Below are 20,683 nucleotides of genomic sequence, written 5' to 3'. Positions count from 1 at the left end.
AGACACCTTATGAAAGTTGGGTAGTTAAAAGATAAAGTACGCTGTAAAAATTGGATCCAAAGGTGCTAAAGGCACACGATGTCAATGAAGACGTCTAAAAAATGCCATTCTCTCATCACACACGAGTAATCATGCTTTCATGTTTTATTTACAGAGCTTAATTTTGCTTGAAGATTCAAAACAAGAGCTGAATACAAAGAAGGGAAAATTTGTGGTCAAAACAAATGCGTTGAGGCCACAGGCCTTCATCAACATTAAATACAATTAACACACATTATTAAATTAATAACACCGTGTAACAAATTTTTAATTTTTTTTGGTTCCTGGGTAGTAAGTGTTATTTCCTAATTGCTTATGCCTCAAAAGTATAGAAAATGGCTATTATTCCCCACAAACTTTGCTTTTGTGACCAGGACAGTGATATTTTGAAATTTACCTTTTTTCCAGAACATTCCAGATAGATTCAGTGCTGAGTAAACTTGGAGTAATTTCTAGTACTTTCTAGAACTTTCCAGTAATATAAATAGTAGTATAAATACAGGGGCCTTAAGCCCACCAGTTCAGTTTAGTTCCAGTTGCCTAAGTGGATACATATCTGCATTTTTCTGAGATGGCATCAAGAGGCTGCAATGTTGGCATTCCTGATGGGTCGCCAAGGCAGTTTTACCAAGTTTCCCTGCTATCTTTGCCTTTGGGACAGCAGGGACACCAAGGCGCACTACCACAGGCAGGACTGGCCACAGCAGACCGAGTTCTCTGTGGGGAGGAACAACGTCAAGTAGGAGCCACTGGTGGACCCCCGGAAGGTGCTGATGCCACCACTGCACATCAAATTGGGCCTTATGAAACAATTTGTCAGAGCTCTAGATAAGGAGTCGGCAGCCTTCAAGTACCTTCAAGACTTCTTCTCTAAGCTGTCTGAGGCAAAGGTCAAAGCCGGTGTCTTCGTCGGACCACAGATAAAGAAGATCCTGGAGTGCAATGAATTCCCCAAGAAGCTCACTAGTAAGGAAAAAGCGGCTTGGTTCGGGGCTTCCTGGACAATCACAAGGCCGAAAACTATGTGGAGCTGGTTGAGAATCTACGGCACAATGGGCTGTAGGATGTCCCTCAAAGTCCATATCCTTGATGCTCATCTTGATAAATTCAAGGAGAACGTGGGAGCATACTCGGAGGAGCAAAGCGAGCGCTTCCACCAGGATATACTGGACTTTGAACGCCGCTACCAAGGACAGTATAACGAGAATATGATGGGAGACTACATTTGGGGACTGATTCATGAAAGTGGTTTACAGTATAATCGTAAATCTCGAAAAACTACTCACTTCTAAATCTTTTGTAGTCATTTTTGTATTACTTTAGTATAAATACATGTTAATTTGGATTCATATGTTGTTTTTTTCTGACTTTATGTGAACGAAAAGACACAAATTCACCCGTTTTCTCATTGGAAATAAGTACATTTCAAAATATTACTGTCCTGGTCACAAAAGCAAAGTTTGTGGGGAATAATAGCCATTTGCTATACTTTTGAGGCATAAGCAATTAGGAAATAACACTTACTACCCAGGAACAAAAATTGTGTTACATAGTGTAATCGTGTAACTTGATCTAACAGTAACATCAATAAAATCACCGCATTAAGTAAAGTAATTACAGGCCTTCGGATAAGATATTACCACAAATAAAATTATGCATTCATAATGTGTTTTTCATTATAATGTGTTTTTCATGACATTATTAAATATATCCGTGTGAAAAATTAATTTCTAATTGCACATTTAAAAAAAAAAAAAAAAAAAAAAAAAAAACATGCTGTTTGCTTTCACCTGGTATTATATTTTTTTGTATTCTTCTAGCGAAATGAATTTTGGTCAGTAAAACATGAAAGCACAATTGCTAGTGTTTGGTGACTGCTTGCCATTCTTCTCCTCCCTTAAACAAGTTGGCCATTTCAAATGTGCATGCCATTTTGCTTCTACCGTCTCTATTCTTTACCATGGTGGACCCTGCCTTGCTTACATGCTGCTCTTAGATATCTGGATTAGCAACTGGGAAAATACAGTAATACATAAGTAATAACAGAAATAAACATTAACTTGCTAGTTAGGTCATTAATTACTTCTGCTGTTTCCTTTAAAAGCTAATTGACCAGCCTGGTGTACCCACCAACAATACCTTCAGATAGCTGGAGGGACTAAAAAAAAAAAAAAAAGGATGCGGACTGGCTAATCTTGAATCAGCTCCTCTGGGATCCTGAGCAAAGAGCCAGACTCGCGTATCGAGCCCTGCAGGCTTTTCATCAAGGTCATTGCTGAGAGCTGTTCAAGCCCTGCTTTGCATTCGGCTCTTGCTGCCGCAAACAGAACAAAAACTAGAGGAGGCTGGGACCTGAGCAGCAGGGCTTTTTAAATAGGTGTTAAACAACACTGCAGGCAACGCTCCCGGCATGACTGCTCTTAAGTGTTAAAGACTGGACTTTGGAATCATGCAGTGCCTAGGTGGTCGTGATTACCCTGACCAATATGAAAAAGCAGTGGCCTACATTATTAGTTAAACTAGTTTAAACTAATTTATTATCGTTATTAGCTGTGTGCTGATACTTGCACTCTTACTTCTAATTGCCTGTAAAAAGTATTTATTTGTAGGTATTAAATAAACCCATTCATTAACGAGTTGATTTCAAAATAAGAAAATATGTCTTTCCCTCACCTTTACAATTGAGTACCCATCAATGGCAATTAAGTTTTGAGTGTTTTAAAAGCCGATTGGAAGAATATTTTCCTCTCATCCAGGCCGTTGACATTTTTATTGTCCTATTATTTATTGGGTCTGTAAATGGATTCTAGGTCCCATCAACAAACAAAAAAACTATTGTGTACTGTATGATTTATTATTGAAAATCACAACATCTTTTATTATTGATACAAGGACTGTGAAGGTCTTTTTTTGTTTGTTTGTTTGTTGGTTGGTTTATAAGGGGCTACCAAACTGCCCCAAATATTGCTTAATACAAAAACTACTCAAGATGTTTAAAATGTGTTATCATCCATAACTTAAAAACTGTCAGAATTCTAAGGGAAGACAATACAAAATTGGGTGAAGTAGACAAAAGTCAATGTACTAACTGAAAAGTTAAGAGTCATTATATGCACTTTCTGAGGCTGTCTAGCCCTACCGTTAGTCCTGTGTGCAGTAACTCTCCTGCAGTTTTAAAACACTGCTATTGATGGATTATTAATGCTGAAACTGGGACTTGCTACAGAATCTCTTCAAAATGTCTAAGAAAGATGCCAAAGAAGACTTATTAACTGACTCTCTGCTCAGTATATCTACCTACAGCTTATTATATATGATTGTGCACACAACACACACACACACACACACACAAATGTATTTTCTATAATAATGCATACACACACACACACACACACACACACACGCACACATATGGAAATAAGGTCACATACAATTATAAAAACGATGGATGTACAATCCTGCTGCATGCACGAACCCTTGTAACTGGACACACTGGCTGTGTTACCTGAAATAGCAGAAATAAGCCTGTGATAGAAATTAGAGCACTCTAGAGGTGAAGGTTATAGTTATGGCTGTTCTTCAAAATCGTATTTGCATATTATGAACGATACAAAGAATTTATCTAATCCAATTAGATAAATGACACTTGGCTGTTACTGCAGTTTTAATCATCCTCTCCTACCGCTATTTCACTATACAATGTACAGCACAGCCCATGAAGCCCTGGGAACAGAATTATTGCAGGAGAACAAAATGGAAACCGATTATATAACAATGTCCCTTGACCCTAAACCAGTTAAGTAAAAAAACTTCTCTGTTACTTCAAACACTAAATAATGGCATATGAATAAAACCAAAAGAAACATTGATGCCAACAGAAAAAAAAGCAGATGGTCTATTAATGTGCAATGTAGCTTCCTTACAAAGAACATATGAGCACTCCGTTCACTGCTTTCCAGCTTTAGTTTGTCACTCTCAAGAAACAGATTTGCTAAATGCCTGTTCCAGAGGAGTTTATTTCAGAGTAGGCTTCTTATTTTTATTTAGTACCATAATTACAGCATGAAGAGGCCTGGGAATCACAAAATCTCAGTGTCTGTTGTTTAATCCACCTACTTTTAAAACTTCCCTAACGCGACATACACTGACAGCTTAAATGCATCTTGAGTTTATAAAAGAAATCCTTCTGGAAAAACAAATTCATTATAGGGGCTCCCAAGTGGCGCATCCAGTAAAGGCGCTCTGCTTGAGCGCAGGATGCGCCCTATAGCCTGGACATCGCCGGTTTGAGTCTGGGCTATTCTACAGCCGACCGTGGATGGGAGGGGTGTCCTTGGCTGCCCTGTAGTCTAGCCAGGTGCCTACGGGCTTGCCTGTTAGCTGCCGGGAGCTGTGTTGTCCTCCCACGCTGTAGCTCTAGCTCGGTGGCTGAATGGTGAATCTGCAGTGTGTAAAGAAGTGATTGGCTGACGGCACACATTTTGGTAGCGGTGAGCTGAGCCTAAATAATAACTGGCCATTTCAAATTTGGGAGAAAATAAAAAAAATAAATAATTGGCAACGATTAAATTAAAAAAAATTCATTATGAGTTCAGAAAGACACTGCATACGTATTCCAGGCACCGTAGTTATTATGGAATCGCATTGGAACTGTCAGTAATAGACAGTGTTACCCAAACTGCTTGACCAGTTTTCCAGAGGCAGATCTGTGTAAACAGTTGTGAACTTTATTGACCTTCCAGCCCTGTCACAATTGTTTGGAATGGTTTTATTGTTCTGTTGTTAGTAAATAAAGTAAATAATTAAGTAAATAAATAAACTGCCAGCCCTATCATTTTGTGAAGCAGTGGTATAAACTCACTCTATTCAGAGCAGCACAGGCCTATCGCTGTATCATACCCCCCCCAATCTAACCCTGTTGTTGTTAATTGCTAATTAAATCTCACTGAGGAAGCTGACAAGCTCCATTACTCAGGAACCCATTAGAGTTGAGAAACCCCCTTTCTTTGGCATTTTCTTCCTTTCCAGGCGATAGTGTTGAAGTCAGGTGATTTGTTATTATCAGTGTCAACATTTAATCATAATCCTGTCACGTTATAAAATGAAGGTACTCACGCTTGGTAAATTAATGCTAGCATTGAGGCTTTCATATTTAGTGAGCGCAGAAAGAATCAGGTGAGTGTGCTATGCTTCATGAGATGAGATACCCTTCAAAACTAGTTCTGTGTTCTCATGATCTCAGAATCTAGACATAATAAATGTAAATTTAATTGTATTCCATGTTCTCAATAAACACATGTAATCATTCAAACAGAATGCCTGCTCTATAGCTGAAAAGTTGCCTCACTGTATAAAAAGCTACTTATGTGCTTTTGGTGTTACTTTCACAACCTTACTGATGGCAAAGTCCCTGTGTGAGTCAATCCTGTTTTAATACAAAGACAAGTCAAAATCCTTAGTGGATTAATCTGTTGATGAATGAATGGTCTGATTCATTCCACAGGAGATTTCCTGAATATATAACCGATTGTTACATTAGAGCCCTCAATCATCTAAGCATTTGTAAAATGAAGTAAAATAAGCTAAAAGAAAAAGGCACAAACATTCAGGCTGCCAGCCGCCTCTGTACACTTAGGAAGGCGGATAGCCAACATGTCAGTTTGTTTCCAGCTTGATTTGCTTAGTTTACGAATGTTTGATGAATGGAAGAAGATGGATAAATGTGACAGAGAGCGAATGAATCCAAGTCAACAATCTCCCTCCCGACCCGTGAGGACGCTGTGTAACAGGAACAGTGTGCCCCGGGCTGGATGGTTTGACAGTTCATTCCAGGGTCAGTTGGAGCCATAATACCAGAAGTCATCGTCCTAATACGGTGGGAGATGTGTCAGTCATGGATTGGAGGAGACGTGATTGCACTTGCTACTGAAGGGGGCGGGACTAAAGACATATCAGGGGATGTAGTTATGGTTACGGACTGACCGAGAGGAGTATAAAGAAACCGTGAGTGTTTAATATCTGTCTATTAACTGTAGATGGCTAAATATCTAGGAGCTGTCACTGATAAGCCAGCATCACACCCAGGCTGCACTGAACCACTGTTAACTGATTGTATCATTCACAACACCACTTGCACCTGGAGCACTCACTGTTGGACTGGTGATCGTGTAGGTGTTTTAAAGTGTGTGTTTGTTATTATTATTTTGGGACTGAAGCCTGTGGTTTTGACTAGCTGTACACATCATTGTGTATAGTCAGTATTATTATTTAAAAAGCAATTAATAAAGTTTTGTTTTCACCATTGAACCGTTGTTGGACTGCTATTACTAAGCACTGCCTCACCTCTATACCTGTGCACTACAAACCAATTTGCCACAATAAGCGACCTTGGCCACACATTAAAACAGGAATATTTTATAATCGTTTCTTGCATTTGGGTTTGATAAAATGCTACAGGAAAACAAAATCTATAGAGCTGATGTTTTCCATATATGGGACACTTCACCTCTGTAACACAACTCTCGTTTCATCTTGTTTCAGATCAGATCAGGTCAGACGTTCAGTGTTTACCACTCGAGCCCCACGCTGACCAGTCTGTCCAAACCAGTCGTCCTCTGGACACAGCAGGATGTCTGCAAATGGCTGAAGAAGCACTGTCCACACAACTACTTGACCTACGTAGAGGCCTTCTCACACCACGCTATTACAGGTAGGCAACGAACACATCACAGCACAGTCTAAGAACATGTCACTGAGAGTATCAGACTGAGAGTCTGTCTGTCCATCTGAGTTTACACGCCTACATACTGTATATCACAGTTACACTTTAATCACACCACGAGAAGCGCTTTTACGATTGTGTTAAAACCTCGTTGCAGCATTCTTTAGTCACAGAGCGTTGCAGAATCTTGAGATTGATGGAGGAAGCTGTCCTGCTGTCCATCCATACTATATACAGTGGGCAAGGTCTCTTACTAACCTTTTAAACCGAAAATACAGTTTTTCATAACGATGATAACTCTAATACCTATATGAATAATGAGTCTGAATGTAGCCTTGACTTATACTGTTAGCTGTTTAAAGAAAACCCTGGAAATAATCCTACTGGTTTTATTATTTCATGCACCTTCTACACATTGCTGCATTGTTCTGCAGCCTGTGGAAAGAACTTGCTGTCAGGCGATGCTTGTTACCATTAATATGCAGGGCGCTGTAATGTCAAGTGAAGGGACAGGTTGGCAAACAAAAAGTGTCTATAAACTGAAAGAATGGCTGTCATAAGTGCAAATTCTCTACATTGACTGAAAGCATTTTAAAAAACAAGTCTTGAAGATACTATTACTCAGCTGTCAAAACAGACCAGTTCTATTCATACCAATGTCATATTAAATATTTGAATTAAGAGGAGAGAAAAAGGTTTCTGTCCTGATAAATTGTGTACAGATAACAGATTTGGGTTCATTGCATAAGCTTCTTTTTTTTTTAAAACGTGTTTACTGTGTTAAGAATTAGAATAGTAAGAAGATAGCTAGATGCATTCAGATTATAAATAGGCAGCACATTGAGTTTTTAGCCAGCTTTTAGGCTTCTGTCTGTTTCCAGTGCTCTGGTGGATATAAAATTAGATATCTCCACTTAGGATACTGGCCTGAATTACAGGTGAATTTAAGCAAAGCGTTCATAATTCTCTTTCAAATGTGCTGTTTTTGGTATATAATGCCATACTAGTATTCTGACATGAAAAGTGGTATTTTTTTCAGCGAAAATGCAGTAAACGTGTATTCCAGATGTTAAAAGGTCCATGGAACTCAGTTTTCTTCAGTAGTGCAAGAAAACCAGCCTTGGGAGCTTTAGAAGGTACCCCTCATGTCTTGCCTTCACTACTAATGCTGGGACCCATGTATAGTGACTGGCTGACCCTTTTGGAGTGATGGAGGTGTGCAGTGAGTCCGGGGAGTTGTTCTGTTAAGTACAGAGACTTTGAATTCTGAGCAGCAAACTCCACTCAAGTCTTTTTGAAGCTTTGATTTAAAAGTGGTGCAAACCTAAAGCAGCTAGAGCCAGATCATCACCACTCAATGTCAACTGCTGGCAACGTTTATGCAGAAAGAATGCCTCTCAGGCTGTCTTCAAGCACCTCTATTAAACAGCAGAGTAAAAGAAATACGAACCAATGCTTTGCAATGTTCTTGTTAGCGTTCTTACCATGTATTGCCACCCCCCTCCCCCCTTTATTGTGCTGAGAATCTTTTAGTTCTACACTTAAATAAAATTCAGGAGCTGCAGATATTTTAAATATAAGACTAGCTAACTGGATCCCAAGATCTGATTGCAGCTGCAACATTGGAGTCCTTTTGAACTGCAACACTTTACAGTGAAATAACGACATGTTCCCATGTGAAGTACAATATACAAACAAATTGAAAGGAGTTTCCAGGGACAATATTACTGGTGGTAATAATAGGAATATGGATTTTAAAACCTCCAAGTTTCATGCATATTAATACAGTGTTATTGTTGGCAGTTCTGCTGTCTGTGGGCGTACTAACTGCTGCTTGAAAAGAATTGAATTGAGCTGAATGCATCTCCCCTGCATTTTTGTTCACAGAAGGATCATGGACAACAACAAAGTGTTTCCACAGGCTAAGTAGATACTGGCACAGCGAACAACAAGTTAGCAGGTATAGTGTTCAAACTGGCTCCATCAGTGGAGAATGCATTATGAAGAGGTATAAAAAGCCTGTACACTACCGCTGGGAGTTGATGTTGGAGCAAAGTGCCAGTGTTTGCAAAGCAAAACATGTTTGAAAATCTGTTGATGTGAAATAAAAAAGCATCACAGGAGGTAGGTAAGTGAGAAACAATAAAGGAGAGAATCTGGAGTAAACAAAAGTCCGACTCGTCACGGGAAACACAGGAGTTCAGAGGTTCGATTTTCAAAGCTTTGTTTCTGAAAAAAAGAAATCAGCACATCTGGAGACAGCATCCTCTGTATTTCTTTTCTGTAGGCGTGTAGACCTCATGGTCTGAGAATAGACTGAAAGGTTTATTGTAAGCATGCACTTTCATCTTATAGGTGGTCACATTCATAATTTTTTTATCCCAAGTTAAGTTAAAAAATATTTAAATAAAAATATGTCTAAATGGTTGCAATATATATATATATATATATATATATATATATATATATATATATATATATATATATATATATATATAAAAAACTCCAGCCTTGTTCCGTGACCCTGCAGCAGTTCTGTGGTTGTGTGGGTTCTAAGATCAGCCCCAACAAGCCACATAAAAAGCTGTCAGCAGTGGTCTTCGCCCTGTAAATCCTTTCCGACAGTGGACACGGCAATGTGTTTGTGCTGGTGGACTGGGAGTAGCAGCTTTACTCAAGGGCTGAGAGCAGTGTAGCATTGAACTGTAGAAGAGCTGACTTTGACAATAGGGAGACGTTTTCTTCTTCAAACTGTTGCATTAGAGCCAACGCATTTATAAAATTGTCATTTCCATGAGTTTCACCTGCTTTTATTTGACTTATTTTGCAGTTGTGTTTTAATATATGTACTGTAGTATGCTATTACATCAGTATTATTTTATGTTGCAGTTCCTGCAGTTTGTGCTTTCTTTGCCAGGTCACCATTGTAAATGAGAAATTTTAAATAAAGGAAGTGATTGACTAACTGATTGGTTGGTTGGTTGGTTGACTGAAGAGAAGCAGGTTGGCTGGGAACTGTCAAAATGGGGTTTTAAAATCTTTCTTACAGGGGAATTTTAGCCTGACTGTGGGCTTTTAAATATTGAATATGACAATGACATTTTTTTTTTTCAGACAAAAATATAAAAACAAATCATGAAAGGATGATTCATCCAATGACTTTGAAGGATCAATACGTTTGCATGAACTTCTCCCCAAGAGGTTTCAGTACTGTGGGAAAGATCTGAGCCTCGGCACTTTTCATTGAGGTGTTTTAAGTTGTGCCATTAAGACAGAACTTCTTGTCACCAGAAACAGCGAACAAAACCTATTGGTTGATTCTTTACATTGAGTTTTCCCAGTAGGAATGGTTATTGGCCAGATTTGAATCAAATACTTTGAGACTAGCTGGGTCAAGTTCTATTAGCCTCTGACTGAGAAAGAAGGAAGTCTGAACAAATTATTGTAATAGCTAGTACAATGGAAATCGTGGCTGCATTTCACAGGGTGCATTGAACAGCTGTAAAGTGGAGAACCTTAATGACTTAAAGGTCACTAAATATTTAGATATGTAATCACTTTATTTAATTAGCCTTACTTTTTAAGACAGCATTTGGATGCTAAGTGTACTCCTGCAGAATAAGTAAATCGTAAAATTCTAGGTATGCACAACTTTTGGCCACAGCTGTAAGACAGTCAGTGGAAATGATTGGCTTCTCCTGGAGGCAGCCTGTGTATTTAGCTATAAGGAGAGGTAAGATACAGGAATGAATGGAAGACAAGTGCTGTGATTGATCTCTGTAATTACAATATAGACCTCAGAGTGCTCATGCATCCTAAAGATAAATCTTTCTGTTCCCCCTGTGTTTCAAGGGCAAAGGTCTGCATGAGCAGTTAAAACAAAGCACCGTCAAGAGTCAAATGATGATTCGTTTTTTCTTCCTGTTCAATGTTTTACACTTCAGCAGCAGTGATTTAATTTGATTTCATTATCATGCTGCTTAAGTTGCCTGGTAAGGGAATGGTAATATTCCTAGCTTTTCAGATTGAATTCTAATTGCCTTTAGTTATAAATTGCAGCTACAGTAAACCGCTTGTGCACAGTCTTTTTGCAATTGCTTTCCCATGCTTATGTTATGTCTTTATAGCTCTATTGGACTTTTACTATATTGCTTTGCATCGTGACTCCTGGCACTGTATGTTTGTAATGGTACCGTCCTACCAGCCCCTCATAGCACTGTACTGTAGCTACCCTTTGTAGAAGGGAGTGGGCAGCTCCCCTGCTGTGGAGCCCTAACCCTCACCCTGCGTTTGGTGCCGTTTCCAGGGCGAGCCCTCCTGAGATTGAACGGGGAGAAGCTGGAGCGCATGGGCATTGTTCAAGAGACTCTGCGGCAAGAGGTCCTACAGCAAGTGCTGCAGCTCCAGGTGCGAGAGGAGGTGCGCAACCTGCAGCTCCTCAGTCAAGGTGAGAGGAGTGGGGGGTTTCCCTAACAACAAGCGTCCCACACTGACAGTATACATGAAAGCATAGCATCCACGCCAAACCCAAGCAGCCTTGTTTATTTCTCAGGGCAAACGCAGCACAACTCTAAACAACTTATAATACAATGGATTTTTTAAAAATTTTTACATTCACTTATAATAGGGATATCCATCTCCCCTGACCAAATACTGTAACCATTAAATGATCTGATCTGGAAAGTACATTTTTAGGTATTACTTTTGTCGCTCCCCAATACAGTATGTACTATGCTAAGGACCAGTGTATCTATGCTGCACTGTAACAGATCAAACAGTTACTGTACTGTAAACTAGGATAATAGTATGCATGATAAGTGGAGATCACATGCTACTTCCAGACAAAATCTGTAATTATAATTCCTATTATTGCAAAGCATTTCTGACAAGTCCAACATGGTTTAGAACATAGTTATACCAGAGGGAATGCAGAGCTACGTAGAGACAGAAAGGCAAGGTCAGGGCCCATACAACTAGAGCAGTGTGTGTAGAGCAATGCAATAGAGGATATTTAACCACAGGTTATGATTCAAATAAATGCTCCCAGTAAAACACATGACTGCTGTTAACACTGTACCCTTGATAACAATTGCAATATGCCTGTCAGCAAGAATAATCTCTTTAATTACAATAGAAGATGCTTAGCGCCACTCTACCCACTGTAATGTAATTGAATGTACCTTTATTACTGGAATAATTGTAGCACTCAATTTACTTCTGACCTAAAAAACATATCTAATAAAAGAGAACGAGAACCAGGGCGTCAACTTTCCAATATCTAACTCCGTAGGGAATTCCAGAGATTGGGAGTGAAGGGACAGAAATTGTAATGTCATTCTGTCAGCCCTCTGGCTTGATTTGTCTTTGTTTTTTTATTTTAAAAAGAGTAACTAAGCAAATCCCACTCAGGCCAACTCGAAGAGCGATTTCCACGTGGAAATGGTATTGCACCATTCCTGTTTTCACTTACGGCAAGGCAAAGAGAAGATAGCTTACAAGCCAAGCAGAGTCAACAGCACAGTGGAAGCTACAGTACAGCTGGTCTGACAGCTACAATGAAGCCACTTGCATTTTAACTGGCACATAAAGCAACACAATTCAGGACGCATGGTTACACTTTTGTCTTTTTCCACAACTTTAAATGTAGAAAGAAGAATAGTGGCTGGCAGAGGAATAATGAAGGGTTTGAACGAGACAGATGGAAGCTCTATTGAGAGCGGAGACCTGCTCAGTTTTCAAATAAGAAGGCGAGCATTAGCCAGGAACATAAACTCCAAAAAGGCATTTATGAACTTTCCCTTTGTATTATTAATAGTCTGTGCTGGGGTGTATAACCTGCTTGCTTATTTGATCTAGTAGCCTGGTGTGTGTAAGATGGGATCATTTATTTTACAGCGTATGTGTAGCACTGTTCAATATACATGGCCCTCAAATTCCTTTCTGGCTTATCAACACAAGTGTTGCTCCAAGGTAGAAAGACAATTTAGTTGCTTGGAACCTTGTAAATATTTAAAATGTTATAATCTTCAAAACAAATGCACAGCATTTCCATAGAAAAAGATGTTGCTATGTGCTTTACTAAAGACATCGGGAAAGACAGACAGATGTGTATAAATACAAAAAACAGATATGCACTGAACCTATCATGCACATAGAATGATGATTTTTATTATCTTGGTACACAAAGCGCCCTTTTTAATAATCAAACCGGTGACATTGAGTTGCAATAACATTTTCACGTGTGACTCTTTACATTTCTTCACAATACAATTTTGATTCAAAGTGTCGTGCACACAACCTTTCCCTTCCACACAATGAGATTATAAAAGGCATGCAATACATTATGCACAGTACTCAGTCAAATTGGGCACATTGCATTTCAGGAATGGGGGTTGTGGAACATGGGGATGTTGTGATATGTTTAATTCATGTTTTAGTGTATGTTTTCAGGGGCATAATCCAAACATCTGTTGTGGTCTCAGGAACATTGAGATTCCATGTATGACATTTCTGTAGACACACTATTCCTCTGTCTGAACTCAGTGAACAAAACATACAGTGGGCATTGCTGACAACAGCTGACAACAGCTGCCTGTCCACTGGAGCAGTAGAGTCTCCAATGAGGTTCGCTGCCTTATTTTTTTAGCGGAATTAGATAATACATCATTCAAATTAATGTAGGCGTTTCATAAGGGAAGATAGAATTAGTAATAGTATTGATAGGGAAATGAAAATAAATGACTGCATTAAACACTGTATAGCTGATAACAATTGCAATATGATGACCACCAAGAAACAGCTTATTAGAAAAATAGGAGAGAACTAGGCTAGTTGTTTGTGAAGGAGCCAGAACAGGGGGAATTGCAGGCGGGACAGTATTTTTGACCATTGCAGGTCTCTGGTCAACACCTCTGCTCTTCACTAAATGGGTTTCATGGGATGTCCACAAAGAAGATGAGATCTCATTTTAACATCTAATCCAGAGGGTAGTGCCTCCTGGAGATCCAGGCTTCTTAACTGTGCCAGGAAGATTGCAGAGACAAGTAACAGGCTTGGTACCGATTATAGCAAAGGAAAGAACAAGTTTTCACAGCGTGCTTTGATAGTATAGTGAAAATATAACAGCAGTGAGCTATATTTAGTCTTTAAGAATGAAAAAACAGAACTGTGCATGTTGTCAAGGAAACTGTGTTTTTAAATCATCATACTTGCCATCAATGCCATATTATCCCTTCCTGTACTTATGGAAAAATACAATATATCTTTATTCCAGTTTGAATCAGCTGCAGGTACATAAGCATTCATGCTTAGACTGCACCCTGATTAATTATTTTGCTGCATATACACAATATTACACACAAATATCGCACAAACCGTTCCTTCACTTCCAGTTATTCTGGTTTATCGAACAGTGAAGCTACAACTTTGCAATTTGCAGATACATTTTTTAACGCAGACATGATTGTGCTGATTTTTCTTATTTATTCACACTCATCAACTGAGCAAAGCTGCTGGGTTTATTCCATGAGGAGCAGCTTGCAGTAACGAGGGCTGGTTTGCAGCTATATGATACTTCCCTGGTTCCTCTTTCCAACCCAGTTGCCCCATGGTTACCAAACACATTACACGCTCATGGTCTTTGGAACAGGGAGCTGTTTTTTAGAAACAATGTTGCAGAAGTGGCATTCTGATGAAAATCTGTGCCAGATTCAATTTAGAAAGATTTTCTGCCGTTTCTTTTAGTGTTTTTTTATTTTTTTTGGTAAAATGTTGTCAAACTTGAAACCTACTGGTTTTGAGAGTTACATTGTTCTGCAAAAAAAGCCTGCATGTACTTTTCTGCACCCTTGATAATTATAATGTGAGATTCCTTGAAGGCTGCACAATATGTTAAGGCTCCAATGAACTTCCTGCAGGGCATCTGACAACAGACTGAGGAGAAACAAGGGACCTATTCATACTTAATGTTACATGTACTTTTGCGAGTTTTACTTCTTTCATAGAATTATATATAGTCATACAGCTATGAGCCTGGTTAAAAATTTTTAATAACTGTTACACTTAAAATGTAACTTTGATTAGTATGTGTGTGTGTGTGTGTGTGTGTGTGTGTGTGTGTGTGTGTGTGTGTGTGTGTGTGTGTGTGTATTATGAAAACCAACATCATTTCAACAACGTTCAGTTCACCAGCAATTTAAACCATTTAAACACAGCCCATTGAGTGAACACTTGAAAGACAAATAAATGCTCCATTTCCAGTAGATTAAAACCTTTCTCGTTTCGTTTCACACAGACTTGGTTTCAAACAGCTGTAAATGATGTGTGGATGTGCATGGGTAGATGGAGGGACCCCAGAGAAGCCGTCTAAAGTTGTGTTACCCCATCTTTGCTTTCTTACTTTATTTATTCCCTTCCTTCTCTCCTAACAGCTTCTTTTGGAAATCTCTAGATGGTTATCCGCCCGCTTGGCCGCTCTCTTCTGACACAATGCATCTGGGATTCCTTTGGGAGGGATTGCTGCAGACTCCAGATAGAAAGATGGAAAATCAAGCTTTTAATTGGAAAGGATTTGGCCTCCGAGCGACTGATTCAAACCGCACTCTGCGAGAACGGACACTGAAAGCGTGTCACTGGGGATTCGTACAGTGGTCTGCAATGTAGCTGAACATTGTTAGCGAAACCCAATAGGACCTCTATATGGATTTTTTTTTTCAGGCTGAAAACTGAAACTGTTAAGCACCTCGGATAATCAGATTTTAAAATGCATTCCCCGTATTTGAAATATGGTGTATCCTTTAGACTTCAGATCACTTGCATTAACAGCTCCTGTGGTTTTGTTTTACACTGATGGATTGACCTTGCAGTCAGTCCATGGTGGTCGATGCTAACTGTTCGCCATCTTAAAACGGAATGCTAAAAGTTTTCACGCTGCAATACGTAATAATAATAGTTATAATAATAATAATAATAATAATAATAATAATAATAATAATAATAAATTAAAAAAATACTGTATATTTCTAATGTATTTTGCATCTCAGGTTATTATATATAATGTTTGTCATGTTGACATTGCTTCTTTTTGTTTTTAAATTATTCTCATTTAAAATTGTAACACATTTCGATTAGCCAACAACCTCTTAAACAAGACTATTCGTTTTAGTGTCACAAAAGGAAGTTACAAACAGTCAAGACAACTGGATATATAACAGAGGATCGTTATAATTTCAATGATTTTAAAAGCCCTTGAATGTGTACATCTAATGCATTGTAATATATATATATATATATATATATATATATATATATATATATATATATATATATATATATAGACACACACACACACACACACACACACACAGAGTCTTCCATTATCTAGTAGCTGTGTCGTTTAGTTCTAGACTTGGAAAAGGTGTCAGTGTTTGGTATTACCTTAGTACAGGACATGGCTGTGTAATAACATGCTAATAACTGGATAACTACCAATGATTCTTACATGGTAACTCCTGGTGGAATAAGTATGTAATTACATGGAAATGACCTGTATCCTGGTGTTACAATCTAATTCCATCAGATAACAAACTCTTGTTCCCAAAGCCATTCATATAATTACACAATAGCCACTGTGTGAACGAAGAAGCATTTCTAATTACCTAGAAATCTGTTGTGTAATATCACTTGGTACCTAATATTATGTCTATGAGACCGGTAACAATAAAAGGACTAATTTCTTATACCAATACTCACTGTGTATTCATCCTGTAGAAAAACACTGCTACTTACATGCCAGCTTCATCAAGCTTCCCTTCATTTTTAAAAACATGTTCATTGTCTGTAAGGTCTAGGCACATCCCTGTGTGTTTCAGCCTGGAAACACAAAATGTTTGAAATGTGGATGTACTTATTACCGGTATCTAAATTATCAGAACACTCACATGAATCACATTGATTTCCACAGGGTTGCTCTTCCCTAAGAGAAAGTGAAAGTGTGGGTTTAGTACAGTATTTATGCACAATATATTCAATGTTCAAGGACAGCTGTCAATCCAGGAAAGACACAATGAAGGATCTGTTGAACTGAAACCCTCTCTTCCCAAGTCTCCCTTTCTGTCAGTCTTTACTATACATCTGGTTTCACAGACCCCCCTGAGTACTGTAGTGCAACATTAGTGCTCATCGGGGACTGTTAATCCAGTCACATTGCTTTGTGTCCCGCAATCATGTCACATTTTACAATCATCTATTATTTCTTTGGTCACAGTTTAATACATTCTTCCAAAAAAGCAGATGTTGGCTGTCCCGTTTAACTAAAGGTTGTTTTAGCTGCTGGCACAAATTTCCTTTTATCGCTGAAGCCTTCTTATCACTTGATCTAAACAGACCTTCACCTGCAGCAGCAAAAAATTGAACAAAGGAAAGAAATGGATCTCATTTTTAACAAATAGTATATTGATACTAATCTACAGAAAACACCTGCAGGGATTGAATTTGCATCATAGGGTAACAACCTTCTTGTGAATTGATCTAGCGTGTACAGTAGTGTGTGACATTATTAGTCACTCGACACAATTTAAAAGGGCTTCCAATAGAATTTTATGAGTGACCAATGCACCATCTATATATTTATGTTCATATCCACCTTTGCTTGCATTTCACATATTTTCACAGTTTTTTTTTTTATCTTGCTAGCCCCGATTCACACTTTTGACAAATGCATTACGAATGGATTTCCATTAATGCAAACATAGCAATTGCCTTATGTAAAGTACCTTGCTTCCATCAACTTATTTTCCATATTTTTTCTGAAAACTGAGCTCTTCTACCCTTGATTGTAGGTAAATATACAGGAATGTGAATACGGCAGAATCAGAGCTTGTTCTTGTAATATATTTGTATTAAAATGATAAACAATGTGGTATGTGTTGTATTTTTTATCGTTTGTACTGTACATGTAACCAACAGTGGTGTGTGAGGGTCTGCTGGACTGGGTACTGCTGTATGTTGTGTGGAAGATGAAGTAATAGGTTATCAAACATCCCAGGGGATTTCTGTGTGGAGGTTAAGTGCAGCATCTGTCTGTTGCATATAAACTTTCCTATAGAGATGAAAAGGCTGGTACTATTCATCCCTCAATAAAACACTAATGTTGACATAATGGCCGATTTCTTACCAAACCAGCCCATGCCGCTTCAAATTCCATTTCAGTTGGGTCTTTATGACTTTTCACCCAACAAAAATATATATATAATGATCAAAAATGTAGCACAGGTTTTCCCATACATGCCCACAGTAAAACGTTTAGCCTAATTAATGTCCATAGTAATTTGGTGGTTTGCCATGCTTTCACCAGGCTTCACTGCACTGCTCTGTGCTTTTGCTATGGTATTCCGCAGTTAACTCTGATCAATATAAAAACCCATGCCGCTATACTGTATGTGATAAGAGTGAGGATGAACATCAGGTACTGGATTGGATGTAATGCAGTAACTCTTCCTGCGTGTGAAACTACTGAACTGGAAGAATGCTCAGCAAGGACATAATACCAGCGACACCGTTGAGACAGATCAATTTGCACTGCTTTTTGAGAAAGCCATTGCTGAAGGCGCTAGTGTTGCAAGCAGGGCTGCATGTTGAAGGGTTACAAACCAGCAAGGGGTTTTAAAAGTCCATTATTCTCCCCTATGCAGGTCCCAACTAAAACCATGTAAATCAACATGAAGGAGAAAAACTTGTATCTGTGTTATATGCAGTCAAATTGAAAGTTAAATGGTGATAAGAAAATGCATGATGAGAAGCAATGCAAATGGTCCTGAAGCGAATAAAAAAGGGTAAAGTAGGAGCAACACTTTTCATTTCAATTAAACACATTTGGGCTTGGAGCACAAGCTTTGAGCACATCTGGGTAATTCAGTCTGAGTGGCACATTTGGGGAATTTTTGGAGAGACATGTTCGAGAAGGACTTGCAGCAAATTAGTAAAACTGTCACAGTGTGCTGCAGCGTATCAAGCCTCAAAACAGCTAGCAGGCATCAGAGAGATGAGGATGAAAGACTCTGTCAGGCCCCTAGCCTTTGCTTCCACTGTAGCCCAGTAAGAAACATGCCATTCCTGCACAGCCAGGCTGATTCCACAGAATAGAGAGAGCTGGGGTTCAGGAGGGAGTGTGAGTGGGGATGCCAGTCATCTTCAAGCAGCAAAACTAAAAAGACCCCACCTGGTGGTCCTGGGGCAAGTTCTTTCTGCACTGTGCATCCTGTCACCAATTTCCATCTTCACTCAGGCAGTCATTATCCCTGGGAGCCTGCAGTCCAGCTGTGGTCCTCCTCATCCTCTACACAGTGCATTACAGACAGTGAAAAGGGGAAATACATTTAACACAGATTGTATAGTGCCAGTGTGTGTTGAGTATCTTTCATGTAACTCTCCAAAATGTTCTGTGGAAATGGAATCAACAGCCGTCAGCATTAACCCTTCAAGCCCATGCACGCCAGTCTGTCTGCAATGCAACACTGTAGACAAGCTTCACTATGGGCTTGAGATTCTCGAAGTGCTCTCAAAGAAACAAATGCCCTTGTGCTTCTCACCACCCTCCCTGTCACTTTGTATTGTATGCTTGTCAAAAATTAATATGATTGGCACCTTAAAATAAAGGGTTTTTAAATCCAGCAAATGATGGTATTCTTGTGTTCCGTTCAAGTGACTAAGGAAAACTTCCCTCCCAATACTTTTTGCTTTCATCCAAATATGTGTGAAATATATTGCTAACATCACCCCTTGCCTGCTTATGCTGTTTGCAATCAGTCTGTGTGGTTCTTATTGCAATCACTGAAACAGATGTGGGTTTTTTTTTAATCAAAAGACTTTAAAGTGCTTTCAGGAGCTGCTCTTCAGCTCTAGCGTGGGACAGACAAGAAGTCATTTGCACTGCTTGTACGATGTTTGAATTGTGTGTGTACATGTTTTGAATGACAGGTTTGAATTCATGCATTTGGATGAGGATTCTCGTATATTAACTAGGGTTGGTCTTTATGTAGGGGATACAGGAAGTGGGAATGAGAGAGAAACATGAGAAGAAGCAGCTGAACTACTCCCTTTGCTCAAGCCTTTTTAGCACACTTATTGACCATCAACAATCACTGCACATGCCTTACACTATTTGGAACTGAAAAGCAGCTCCTGAACTCAGTCAAAGGATAGACATAAAAAAACAAGCAACAAAAACAAACAATATTTGACTAACTGGAATAAGGACCACTCACAATGGTTGAAAACACCATACAAGTGTATCAGACTTTCTAACTATGGCTGAATTAATACAAATTTGAGAAACATGTGGCCTGCAAGGGAAACATCATTTGAATATGTCTGCTGAGGTTGTGAACAGGCTAAGAAGGTGAAGGCTTTACCAGGAAAGCAATTTATATCACAAAGCTAGCTATCACTGCCTCAGACACTAATGCACCCCTAAACAGTACTCTCGCTTCACCCATGTTGACAGCCTGTATATTCATTTCCACTCCCGACTCGAGGCAACTCCGACTGCACCCCGGAAAAGCTGTCAACCACTAGACTGGAGGAGCCTCTTGAGAACCAAAGAGGAGTCTTCAAACAACACCCTGTCAATCTCCAGTCCTTCAGTGGATTTGGACACGCCTGGAGTAGATTGTTACTGTCACATGAAACCCGGTGATTTTTAATTTTAGATGTATTTCTTAATGTCTTAAGCAGGGACTACCCTGGGAGTTCTTACTTTCAGGCTCTAATTGGAGCGTGGACTTATTTTTTCAGGATGCTGTTTAAAGAGATGTTGCCTCTTGAGCGTGAAGTACGTTTCCAGCTTTGCAAGCACAAACGGCAAGAGGTTCATTAGCACAGCAGGGACAGGCAGTCGAACCTGTCTCACCACCTGGGTTACTTATT

The 20,683-nt window shown here is 39.1% G+C and overlaps 1 protein-coding gene across 1 annotated transcript in view; it reads left to right on the top strand.

The window, feature by feature from the left end:
- Positions 1 to 15,752, top strand: part of LOC121298282 (sterile alpha motif domain-containing protein 10-like) — a 30,048-nt gene extending 14,296 nt beyond the window's left edge. Inside the window, exons 3-5 of the mRNA XM_041225322.1 lie at positions 6,580 to 6,748; positions 11,067 to 11,207; positions 15,190 to 15,752. Of these exons, the coding sequence (XP_041081256.1) occupies positions 6,580 to 6,748; positions 11,067 to 11,207; positions 15,190 to 15,209 (330 nt within the window). The 3' untranslated portion in view covers positions 15,210 to 15,752. The remainder of the gene's footprint in view (positions 1 to 6,579; positions 6,749 to 11,066; positions 11,208 to 15,189) is intronic.
- The last annotated feature ends 4,931 nt before the right edge of the window (positions 15,753 to 20,683 follow it).

The sequence above is a fragment of the Polyodon spathula genome, chromosome 23 (genome assembly GCF_017654505.1).
Source record: "Polyodon spathula isolate WHYD16114869_AA chromosome 23, ASM1765450v1, whole genome shotgun sequence".
NCBI lineage: Eukaryota > Metazoa > Chordata > Actinopteri > Acipenseriformes > Polyodontidae > Polyodon > Polyodon spathula.
Note: the sequence above shows the minus strand (reverse complement) of the source record. Positions and strands in the feature narration are given on the sequence as shown.